This window comes from Chelonia mydas, chromosome 10 (genome assembly GCF_015237465.2).
Source record: "Chelonia mydas isolate rCheMyd1 chromosome 10, rCheMyd1.pri.v2, whole genome shotgun sequence".
Lineage (NCBI taxonomy): Eukaryota > Metazoa > Chordata > Testudines > Cheloniidae > Chelonia > Chelonia mydas.
Genome location: NC_051250.2, coordinates 48,507,408 through 48,520,577, shown reverse-complemented (window position 1 = coordinate 48,520,577; position 13,170 = coordinate 48,507,408). Strand labels below are relative to the sequence as shown.

The following is a 13,170-nucleotide window of genomic DNA, read 5'->3' as shown; positions in this document are numbered from 1 at the left end:
CTAGGCTGATGGGACAGCTCCCTCCCATCAGCATAATAAAATACATGCAAATAAAACCTGTGCCATGACATGGATTATCAGTATTGGGTACTACAGCTGGAGATGTGTTTCTTTCCTCTGGAGGGGCACATGACAGACAGATAGACAGTCAGTATGCAGTCTACTTCTCCCTGAAATATTTACCATCCACGTCTACACCAGAGTTCTTTAGTCTTCTATAACACAGAAATACCATGTTAATCTAAAAATTCAGGGCCATGTGTGTTTGATTCAGTGAAACAAGATCGACCTACTGAAGACAGTTCAAAATACTGGATGCTGTTCATATGCAGAAAGGTGCTAATGAAAACGACTATCCAGTAAAATGTTAAAACTGTAAAAACATTACACATACACATAAAAAGTTCTCTATAAAGCCCTTAAATTACTTCCCATTTCTGCAAAATGTACAGCATATTCCACAACACCGAATCAGTGAGTTAAAAAGACATATGCTGTTAATAGCAGTTTACCTGAGGATCTTCTTGGGAATTTGAGATGGTGAAGAATGACTCTTAATTTTCTGTTCAGAATCCTCTGCCAACATTTCTGCTTTGTCCTTTGCCTCTGTATCTTCATTTGGAGACTCCACTCTAGCCTTGTTCTGGTCAGTGTTTGGTTCAGCCTGTGCCGGTTCACATCTATACATGAAAACAATGGATGGCTTCTCACTGGAGTCTGTTTTTGACTCACTGAACCAATGGTGGCGTTGAACTGGAGGAGGAGGCAGCATATGTATAACAGTTCCATCAAGACCCACTAATTTCCCTTTTTCTCTTTCCTTCTCTTTGTCTTCCTCATCATCAGTCTTTCTGCGGCGGAAGAAGCTCTTAAAGGATATCCAGCGCTTGGGTTTTGCATCAGCTGCTCGTCTACCTTCTGAATGCAGTATTGACTCTGCCTCTGTTGATCTAATGGGACTGGTTGGTTTGTTCCAGTTGCTGAAATGTCTTTGCAACAGATTACTTGCATGATAGGGTGAAGAAGTGGAACGCGGAGGGGGAAATGGAGGTGCTTGCTCTATTTTGGGACTTATGGTATTATGGGTGCCTGTTACTGGCTTTGAAGAATGGGTGGCAAGTGGCTTTGAAAGTGTATCCTTCTGCATTTTAGTGGTAGTGCTTTCTGTGGCACTGGATACTTCAGTATCATTGATGGGTTGTGCGGTAAAGAGAGATTTGGGTCGTACCAGGCTGCTTTTAGTGGTATCTGCATCAGGTGGTAGGGAATATAATTCTTCCACACTGCAAGATTTGGGTCCTGATTGAGGTGTTTCTGGAGGAGACTGTGGGGGCTGGATAGAAGCCACAATCTGAGAAAGCACTGTGTTTGCATTTTCCCTATTGCTGCTGCCACCAGAAGTCTCCTGTGCTCCTTCCCTTTTAGCTGCAGGCTCCTGACTTGTCTTCTGGACTCTTGTTGGGGAGCTGTGGTCAAAACTATGACTTCTTTGTGGTGATGTCTGACCTTTGCTAAGACAGCTATTGTACTCTTGAACTTTCTGAGCCACAGAACCCAGTTTACACTCTGTGCTATTAGTTACCCCCTTGGGCTGGGTAAATTCAGTGGGTTTGCTGGGTATATTTTCAGAGATTTTGCTTTCTGTTTCTATTTCTTCATATGTGTGGCTTATTACACTTGTTGTTTTATCTTTGATGGATAGCTCTCCACTGGTCCCTAGAAAACTTTTATAGATGGCTAAATTATCATATGCATTTGGATTGATTACAATAGGAACTTTGATAGCATTCTTTGAACTCCTAGCATATGTAGGTTCATCATGAATGATAATTGGGAAAGGTGGCATGCCAGCATTGTTGTAACTATTAAACTTTATCTCAGACAAATTGGGTGACTTCACTGGGATGGTTTTTGAAGAAATATTTGTGGTTGTAGGTGAAGTAGGAGCAGATTTGTGGCTGCTTTTCCTTGGAGGGACTGAAGGTCCTGAGCTATTAGCAATTAATTCCACCTTAGGTATCTTCTGTCGTGGGCTAGTACTAGAAGTCCATACTTCTTGGTATCTGACTGCACTGGATTTTTTTAGATTGGCATTTACTCGCCCAGATGATGCAGTAGTAGATATAATCGGTGCACCTGGAGTTCCTGGTGAATTTGGGTTAGGTGGAGTACTTTTGGTTTCTGAGCTTTCAGTCTGACCTTCCATACACTCATTGGTCATGGCTGCTGACACATCTACTATAGTATAGGGCTTGCACACTGGTTGTTCCATATTCACCACTCTGTAAGGTTTGGCTTGATCTTCCATTGGTACCAAGTTTATAGTCACTGCTTGACCAGTAACATCTGTAGCACTTTTGCTTTCTTGATTATCACTTTGTACTGCAATCTTGCCATCCTTCTCTTCCAATCTAAGTGCAAGAACTGCCTTGTGAGTCTCTAGAATTTTTGCAGTGTGTCTGGAAGCTTTTGACATGTCTTTCACTTGCTGCTTATCACAAAGACTCTCATAATCTGGTTCAATCAACTTGATCTCCTTAGGCGTACTGGGAGATAACCCTCCATTGCAGAGTTTTTGAGATGAGTTGCTGATTGTTCCAGAGCGAGACTCTTCAGTCAAAGAAGAATCGGGAGATGTGGAATCAGATGATACCATACTCTGCATGCTTTCCTGCCCATAAAGGATCACAGTTTCTTCTCCATAACCATTTAAAATTTCATCATAGCTATCATCATAGTCTACAGCACAAATCCTCTGTAGAGACTTGTTCCTTAAAGGCACAGTGTTCCATTTTTTGTCAACATAAAACCGGACAGGAGACAGGGTGTTAGCTCTAAAGTTAGCAAAGCGAGGTTGACCACGCATGCGAATTTCCATTGCTAGCAGCTCTTCATCACTTTCATCCCAACTCTCATGCTCTTCTTGCATGCTGCCAAAAAACATATCATCCTCACTCTCATCTCCACTGGAGAATTCTGGGTAACAGAAACGCCCACCTTCATTACTTATTACTTCAGTGCTTCCACTCAGAATAACATGCTTACTATGTGAATCCTTCATTCCACCCATCATGCAGCTTGGAGGGATCTGTCTTTCTAATGATCTTTTATAGCAATTATTTATTCTTCCCAAGAAAGTTTCCCTTGAGTTCATTTCATTTCCTGTTAGTTGAGGTGTGGTATCCAAACCCGCAATTTCCTTCAACACTTCTGTCAGTCCATTATTATTATTGTTATTTGGTATCTTACTTGCACTATCATTGTTGCCATAAGGCCTATGAACATGGCTATAACCTTCAATTTCATCTTCATTATTATTGTTCAGTGACTTTTTGTTTAAGACAGCCTTGTTTTGGTTCCACCCTATAATTACTGGCTTGTTCTCACAATGATCTGGTGTGCTGATCTCACCACTGACACTCTGCCCATCTACCACCATCATGGTGGGTTTTACAGCTATAGTGGGTTTCTTTGCTACAGGGGGTCGGAAATTTCCTGTACTTCTACCACGGTGGTTGTTGCTGTGGTTTGCATTGGTTTTCAGATTACCATGCGAGAGGAGAGCCTTTTCAGAGGCTGGGGGCAGTTGGTGCAAGCTCTTGGGTTTGAAGCAATTTTTACATTCACCAGGTTTCCAGACGTGTTCAGTGAAGGTGTTGCAAGCAGACATTTTCCCAGAGCTTTGCAGCTGATGTTCCACTGTTCAGTGCATGGTAAGAACTTCATCCATTTGTTTTCACTCTGCTCATTTATTCTGGCTATGCTTTCAAATAGTCATTTTTTCTAAAAATGAAAGACAGAAAACAAAAGATAAGAATGGGGGAAAAACAACAACATTCAGTCACAAGTGAATGACTGTTTATACTCATATTCTGACTGTTTCTCCTTTTACAACACTTACTCTTGGGGGAATTCTGTGCCACTGTGCAATGCAGAATTTACAGAGAATTAAAGTTCTGCACAGAATTTCATTTCTTCCCACAGAATTGGTGCTGCACTGCTGCTGGCCGCCACTAGGGGCCGCTGGTCCTGGCAGAGCCGGGCTCCCCAACTCACAAATACAGGACACTGCTGGGGGGAGGGGAACTGGATGGTTCCTGGCAGCTGTGGTTCCTGGCACACCCTGAAGGAAGGAGGCGGCATGTGGGCCGTGGCCTCACAGTGAGCAGACAGCCCAACCCGGCAGAGTTGGAGGCCCTGTGTACTGTCAGCCCTGTACCGCCCAACACTGAAATCACCACAGGAAACTCCATACAAGCCCGGTCTGACCAGCATCAGGCTGTTTCTCCCTATGGATCCCCTGGCTCTGGGAGGAGCGGATGCAGGTGTCTGGGATGGGGGGTGCCCCGTGGCTATGCTCTGGGGTTCGTGTGGAGGTCTCTGGCCCCGTGGCTGGGTTCTGGGGAAGAGGGGATTCAGGTGTCTGGGCTGGGGGGTACCCCGCACGGCCCCCTCCAGTACTCCCCAAATACCCTCTCCCAGTACACACAGACCCCTCCAGCACTCCCCAACTGTATCCCCCTTCCAACTCCCCGTCCCCCTGGCATTGTCCTCTATTTGGGAGCATCTATACGGTAACCCTATGGGGGCAAAAACTCAGAAATCAACAAAAGACTGGAGGGGCAGAGTTTTCCCCCAAGATGTGCTCAGCTGGCATGTGACACACCCAGACTGAGATGCGCAACAAAAATATAACAGAGAAATAGGAAATAAATTACCAAAATAATTGAAACTGGTGAGATTAGATTGTATTACTTTCACAAATAAAATATGCAGAATTTTAAAATATTGTGTGCCATATTTTTATTTTTTTGGCACAGAATTTCCCCAGGAGTAAACACTCTTTGCAATGACTTAAAATAACCAAGCAGTCTCTATCTGACAACTTATAGCTCTTTATTGCCTTCTACAAAACCAAATATATGAAAAGCAAAACAATCACATATAGAGAGGGACCTACGAAATTCACAGCCATAAAAATGCATCACGGACCATAAATCTGGTCTTTTGTGTGCTTTTACCCTATACTATACAGATTTCACAGAGGAAACTACAGTTTCTCAAATTGGGGGTCCTGACCCAAAAAAGAGTTGCAGGGGGTGGGGGGTCACAAGATTATTTTAGGGGGGTTGCGTTATTGCCATTCTTACTTCTGCACTGTCTTCAGAGCTGGGTGGCTGTTGGCCAGGTGCCCATTTCTGAAGGTCGTGCCATGACAGCAGCAGCGCAGAAGTAAAGGTGGCAATACCATACCATGCCATCCTTACTTCTGCACTGCTGCTGGCGGCGGCTCTGCCTTCAGAGCTGGGCTCCTGCCCAGCAGCCACCACTCTCCAGCTGCCCAGCTCTGAAGGCAGTGCCACCGCCAGCAGCAGTGCAGAAGTAAAGGTAGCAGTACTGCAACCCCCCCATGATAACCTTGTGACCCCCCACCCACAACTCCTTTTTGGGTCGGGACACCTACAATTACAACACAGTGAAATTTCAGATTTAAATAGCTGAAATCATGAAATTTACTATTTTTAAAATTCTCTGACCGTGAAATTGACCAAAATAGACCGTGAATTTGGTAGGGCCCTAGATATAGAACAGTGTGGGCAACCTGCGGTCCATCAGGGTAAAGCACTGGCGGGCTGTGAGACAGTGTTTACATTGACCGTCCTCAGGCACAGCCGCCTGCAGCTCCCAGTGGCCATGGTTTGCTGTTCCTGGCCAATGGGAGCTGTGGGAAGCGGCGGCCAGCACGTCCCTGAAAAGTGACAATTAGGAATCTAGTGTTAAAGTCCTACTTATTCAGTGCTATTGACCTTCAGTTCTGCCTGATAAACTGGAAGCTGAGAAAGATAGGACCTAAAACTAAAAAAGAAGGGTATGTCACCACAGAAACCTCCTCCAAAATATTAGACAGGACGGGGATGGTGAAAGAATATGTTGAGTTTTCTCAAATGCAATCTAAAGCATTTGATTTAGGTTCAAAGGTGAACGTTCTATTGCTTGACTGAGAGAACCTGCCTGAACAATTCAATTTAATTCATAGTTACCTGATAAAAAGCCTTTCAATCATGTTTTCATCAAGGTCAAATTATTACTGGGCAGATACTTTAGTGAAAGAGAAAATGGTTACTCCAAAAAGAGAGCTGGATAAAAGACATTGGTCCATTATATGCAGAAAGTCACACACTTCAGTTTCTTCATGGTATATCTTTAGTTAACTTAGTTTTATTGTCTCTGTTCTATCTTAAACCATATACATGATGCAAGGCAATGCCTCTTTTAGTCACTGGTTTGTTTCACCTATATTCTTCCTACCAAATCTGCAATACAAGTAGAAACTTCCCTCAGCTAACTGGAAAACTATTTGAGAATGAGTTTGATCAGTTCCTGAAATAGTTAGCCCCGTGTCAAAAACCAAATATGAACCTACTAAATGTGAGCCTTCAGAATATGTAGGATTTGAGTCTTTCATGAATTGATGTCTCACCAATTTAAACCTGCCAGGCCAAATTCATCCCAATGTAACTTCAGAGAATCATTTTTAATGTAAAAATACAAGGAACAGGAGGCAACTCTTTCTATTTTCTTAGGCCATTTGAATGATCAATATACATTTTTGATCACAGAAATAAATACAAACTGTAAATAAACCTATCTAGTAAATACAGCTCTCAGGCTGATTTAGTAGTTGGCATGTTATCAACTGGATTGCTACGCTGTAATTTACCAGAAACACAATTGGATTTCATCATAGTATGGCATACAATAGAAGCTATTAATAAAATTGGGCACTTGTATATATGTCAATTTTCTCAAGTACAATATGGTACGGTGCCTTCCTATTCACACGATGATATAGGAGAGCTGCATAAGAAACACCCCTGTTCAAACACCAGATGGGGCTGCAGTCTAGCACTAGAACAGTTTTATCCAGCACATTCATGGTAACAGAGTTCTCATATTTCATATATTGACTAATAATGTTTAGAGACAAAGCTGTTTCCCTTTAAGATAGTCCCAAAACCTTTCTCCATATAATCTAACAGATATTAGCATTGCCAGATACTGACCTATTCAAATGTTAAGCCTTTGGTTTTTATAGCAATGGGGAAAATTACTTTTCCTTCTTCGTTGAACTCTTTGAAGCAGCTTTGCTAGCCCAACAACCTCATCGTATACTCTTATTATAAAAGTTACATTCAAGAAATGAGTCTCCTGAAATATTTAAGAGAAAGAAGGGAACTGCTAGAATCTCTCATTCTGGTGATCTCCCTGCTTTCATGTATCCACTACGTAAAAGAGAGAAAATAAAAAAAAGATGCTGTTCTGAGTCCAAACGCAAATAATTCAAACAAAAGAGTAAGTGTGAATGTGATTTTTAAGGTTTAGCTGGTTTTTACAAACTCTCTGAGAGATGGACAGAGATGGATGCTTTGAAATTCTCTCACAAAATGGACAGTTTTATGGATCAGTGCCCTTTAGTCCAAACATTTTCTGCTAAAAAGATTGTGGTAAAAATGATGGAGAGTAGCATATTTCATATCTTTGGGTTACAACAATGTTTTAATGCTTTTATTTACTCCCTCTTGTCCAGAGATGCTGAAACTGATCAGCTTTTTCCCTCCTCCAAATAAGAGTTGCATACCGAAAAATGAATCTGAATGTTAGATGTAAGAAATTGGCAGAAACCAGGGAGATTCATATTTAAAAAGCCCGGCTCAAGTTAAAATATTAAAATGATATAGTCATAGCTGTACACAAACTTACGCTTGCATATCCCAAAGGCACCAGTATAGAAATCGAGCTCACATTAGGCATACACTAGCCATTAACATTAGCCATTAATAATTTAGAACATTAATACCTAATATAAATGGTTTATACACAGCCTCATGACATGACATATAGTTTTCTGATATAGCCTGTGAAGTGGGCAAGAGTCATTCAGTTAATAGTTCATAAACTACAGATTGGTTTCCAGACAGTCACAGATTGGTTTTAGACAGTCACAGGATGTCTGATTTGTGAGCTCTCCATGTAACATCCTCTGAAATCACCTGCAGCTGTGAGAAGGGAACTCTGCACCTTCAAACCATAGGAAATTTTGCTGTTTGTGGGCTGGAAAAAGTAAAGGAATTCAAATATCTATCACTTTCTAATTTTAATACCAAAGGCACTTTGGAATATTAAGAGCTAAATTGATAGCAAACTTGAAGTTTAAAAATCAGTGTTTGAACTCTATAAAGATAGAAAAAAGTCTATCCCTTTCTTCACTGGAACATAACTCAAAAATTATTTGACATATTTTGCTGAACTACTTTCTCTCCTTCCTAGCCCTTAAAATGACAATGGCTAAACTCTTTCAACCTTAACTATAGGTTTGCTACTGTGCTGTCCTCACATTCTGAATGTTGTTCTGGTAGCTGTTACCAGCAAGAGGTATCATTTGATAGTGTGCAGCAGAGTCCACTGAAGCTAATGGAAACACATATACAAAGTACCTCATGTTCAAAAACGAATATTTTAAAATTTCACTTGGTTGAGATAATCTAATATAATTTGCTTATGAATCTATTTTGCTCTACTATTCAAGAGAAAGGTGCTTGTGAAACTGACAAACCCCTGCCCTGATAATCTTCTTATTCTTCAGATATCAAAAGAACATATTCAGTCTCTCCCTCCATAGTTTGCATGCCACCACTCAACAAGCTACCTAGCCATTGAAGCAAATGAGAAAAACTCTGTGGAAATTCCTATCCCAAAGTGATCACTATAATGAATTATAAGAGACTTACATGGAAATATCAGGGCTAATTAAAACCTGAACACACACATTCACTATAAATCAGAAATTGGGCTTCTCAAGTAAAATATAATAGTTAATAATACTTAAAGCTGATATGTTATTCATCCATAGACCTCAAAGCACTTAAGAAATGTGAACAAGCATTACCATCCACATTTTGCACATAGGGAAACTAAGGCTCAGTGACATTAAATAACTTAAAATTCACCACGTAAGTCAATGGAAGAGCCAGGAATAGAATCCACGTCTCACCTCCTAATTTAGTGCTCTAGCCACTGGATCATACTTCCTTGTTCACTAGATGGATGAACCAGTAAAACAACAGTTTGACAACACATCCAATGAAGTGAGCTGTAGCTCACGAAAGCTCATGCTCAAATAAACTGGTTAGTCTCTAAGGTGCCACAAGTACTCCTTTTCTTTTTACGAATACAGACTAACACGGCTGTTACTCTGAAATTTGACAACACTGTAGACCAAATTCAGTCCTCTACAAGGGTGTACTACTCTACTGAGTTCAACAGATATGCAACTGTTTACCTGTGGGCTGAATTTGGCGCACTATGCTGATATCAAGCTCATGAAAATGTAACAAACTATTCCACTTATCAGTGCAGTGTGGTGCAAGATGACAGATTCAAGGGCTCTGCATTAGGATGAAGAGATGATCTGTTGAGACATCTTGATGTCAGGTGCTTGAACCTTGCATTGAAATGCAGAGGTATTTTTATGACTCTTATTTATTGACCTCTTCTCAATTGCGTGCCTAAAGATAGTAATACATGCATTTCAGGCATTTTTCTTCTCTTTCCACAATGCATTTCAAGCATTTTTCCTTTGTCCTAAATAATTTCAGGTTGGCAGTTCTCCCTGAGATGAATGCTGGCTGAATCACAATGATGACCTCCTCCACTGAAACTTTATACCAACATAATTCAGTTAAAAAGAACATAATTGGTGTGCACCATTCCCTACAATTTCAACATTTTAAAAATGAATAGTCTTAGTAAGTACCAGATGGTGACATGTACTAATTAATCAGGCCTGCTCACTGAATATGTTAAAATGAATGCACCTATTAGACATGTGTTTTTAATGCTTTATGCTGCAAAGACCTCCTCTTAAATGAGTGCCTGTTACATTTACTGGCAATATGGACAAGTATGTGTTTCAGTCATTTGCCATTGCAATACCATCACTTTTGATCACTAGGTACTTCATATCAAAGTACAGTTTTATTTTTGTGTTTCCTCTTTTAGGAAAATGATGTTTACCTTCAGCATACCCATTTGTGGAGAGAATTTCACCATTCTTAGTTTTCAGACAGAGTTGCAGCCACCAAGATTCTCTCCTGACCGTTATTTAGCTAGTAATCAACACAAGCCTCTCTAGTTATCAACACATAGTTCTTTTACTACCCTCCAACCATCAAAGAACACTGCCTTTGCAGCACTTGCAGCCCATAGAAATGTGCAACAGGAATCCAACTTAGGTTTCCTGGATGGGAGTTCATAATACTACCACAAAACCACTAGGCCTTGCCTGTACAGTTTTCTTTGAGAGGCACAGATTACAGCGATTTGGGTATGCACAGGTCATCATAAAAAGTATCAGTTAAAAAAACAACAACAAAAATTCATACAAAATCTATTTCGATGTCTGACCTTCTCCATCTCTTTCTTTTAACTTTTAGATTATGATGAATAACTTTGGAAATCCCCCAACTCCATACATACCCTTCTATTAGTTGGGAACACCATTTGAAACTGCTCCATCCCCCACTCAGAGGCATAACTCATTGACTCATATAGGCAGCTGAAATATGAGCACTGATAACTGTGAAACCAAACAGATGTGGCACATGCCTGTTATGGCATGGAGGAGAGAAAGACGAGTCTAACTCCTCCCTCTCAAATAAACTACCAAGTTTAGCTCCTTTGTACAGCTCCAAATGGAAGAGACTCCAAATGAAGCTAATTGTGTTCAGAGACTACAGCAGAGGTAATACAATTTTATTGCCAGAGAAGACATGGTCCCAAGTTAAGGCATGCAGAGAGACACACACTTTATATATATATATATATATATATATATATATATATAATCACCCAGAAGTACAATGTATTGAGTAATCATGCAGGTTTTCTCAATGAGGTGTGAAACATGCATATATATATGATGTTAGTAGTGTTACAGCAGAGCTTTGGATATAATACTAAAGGCAATACTTAACATTTATATAGTGTATCCATACATCTTACATCACTTTACAAAGATGGGTAACCATTATTATGCACATTTTACAGAGGGGAAAATTGAGGCACAGACCTTAAATGACTTGCCAAGGTTACATGTCAAGTCACTGGCAGAGCCAGAAATAGAACCTAGGTTTCCTGACCCCTAATCTGATGTCATATACACTGGATTACATTGTTTATTTTGTGAGTCATATGCCTGAAATGAATAAGAAACTGAATAGTAATGGTATTCATATAAACTTATAAGCGACCATAATTTTACTCTTAAAATGTACCCTCCAGAAGTAGCTATTGGTATGCATTTACTAGAAAAATATGAGCATGTTTATAACCATGTAATCAGAGGGTTAATATTTTGGGTGCTTTGGGGGAGGGTTGGTTTTGGGGTGTGCGTGGGGAGACATCTCTCGAGAAAGGTATTTATCCAATGCCCAATCACCATAGTATATAGACTGGAACTTTATAGTGATTATGATTCTTGGCTACCTTTGAGATCTACAAATGGGAAGCATTGTAAGTGATCATTTTGTCTATCAGCCAGAATTCCCTAGTGTTGAGAACTACACAAAAGACAACAAAATGAAAGTTTTACAGAACATTAGAGAATCATAAACCTTATGTGACTGATGGGAAGGCAATTATTTATAACTGACTAAAGAATTGTAAGACTTGTTTAGAATCACTCTTCAGACAGTAATCTGCTGCCAAAACACAAATTACACAACTAATTAGACCCCACTGTCCTGTCCATTTCACCAAAAGGGAAAAAGGATTACAAGATCTTTAATTAATATACTGTAGGTATAGTTACTTGTAAAGTTTCTCCAAGATGGCATGAAACAATCAGGGAGACAACTGTAAACACAATTTCTGTTTTTAACTTTCACTGCTACACTAACATTAAAAGTTGAAAAAGACAGCTATTCTAAATTAAATTACAATTTCATAATACCAAGTAGGTTAGGGAACCTCTTAAATGTGTTTTCCCCATTCTAGACTGCATAAGAAAATGTGCCATAAGAATGATCACGTCACTGGTTCATCTAGCTCAAATACCCTGCCCCTGGGTAGACAATACACAGTGCTGCAGAGGAAAAGAGAGACACTTCCCTCTCAATTCATCTAAGCCAAATGGACAACTTTGCATATGGGAAGGGGAAAGAAATGCCATCAGTGCCTGCACAAGTAATTATATTATACCCTGATTAATCAAATTTGGGACAAAACACCCATTAATAATGGTAAATTTTAGCTACTGGATTTGAAGCACAATACAACAAGTAGCTGATTTATCTGAATATTAATTAATTATTCTGTGTTCCAGTACAACAAAAAGAAAATATACTTTAATGGGAGAAAGCCCACTTAATAGCATATTTTATTTTGGAAGGATAATTGTACAGCTATCAATATACCTGAAACACAAAAAAGTCTGAAATCGTTCAAACACTGCTGCAGAGTAAATTCTTTTAGCATATCATTTCTTTTTACTCATGCTAAAATTTATTTTCATTATTTATTGGTTTATCTTGCTTCCTAAAAAGGGGTATATACTATGTGTCCTGCTGGAGAGTGAGTTTAGGGCAACCTCATCACTCTTTCTACTAATCTATAGGGATAAGAGAAATGTGAAATCATGTGCCCAGATTCAATGCATTTGAGTGTAGTCATAACTCCATTTAGAATTAATCGGAGTTGTAGGACTCAAGCCCCTCATGCGCTGAACTAAGAATATACCAGTAAGACTCTCTTTGGACCAATTCAGTTATCTTTGATATACACCAACTGTGAACACAATAGTACATTTAGGATTCAATTTGCAGGACCCTACACTCACATATATATATATTTTTGTCAGCTGTTAGAGTACATTGAAAATGACTGGAGAGAATTAACTTTACAACAGGGTGCAACATCTGCAGAACGCGGATATGCACAATAAACTATAATGAAAAGACCTGAAAAACACTGACACTACTGTTGCTGTGATAAAAGCTGGCAAGGTATTTGTGGTTACACCTCTGCTGATCACGCAGCTTGAAAATAAAAACAGTGAATTTTATTACTATCCTACTGAATCAATTCTTTCATTTCAATTTATTTCAAGTAATT

At 39.7% G+C, this 13,170-nt stretch overlaps 1 protein-coding gene across 12 annotated transcripts in view; it reads right to left on the bottom strand.

Moving 5' to 3' along the window:
* Nucleotides 1-13,170, bottom strand: part of PEAK1 (pseudopodium enriched atypical kinase 1) — a 220,614-nt gene that overhangs the window by 58,007 nt on the left and 149,437 nt on the right. For all 12 annotated transcript variants that reach the window (XM_043524692.1, XM_043524690.1, XM_043524695.1 and 9 more), the window contains one exon: nucleotides 513-3,783. In XM_043524692.1, the coding sequence (XP_043380627.1) occupies nucleotides 513-3,670 (3,158 nt within the window). In that variant the 5' untranslated portion in view covers nucleotides 3,671-3,783. The remainder of the gene's footprint in view (nucleotides 1-512; nucleotides 3,784-13,170) is intronic.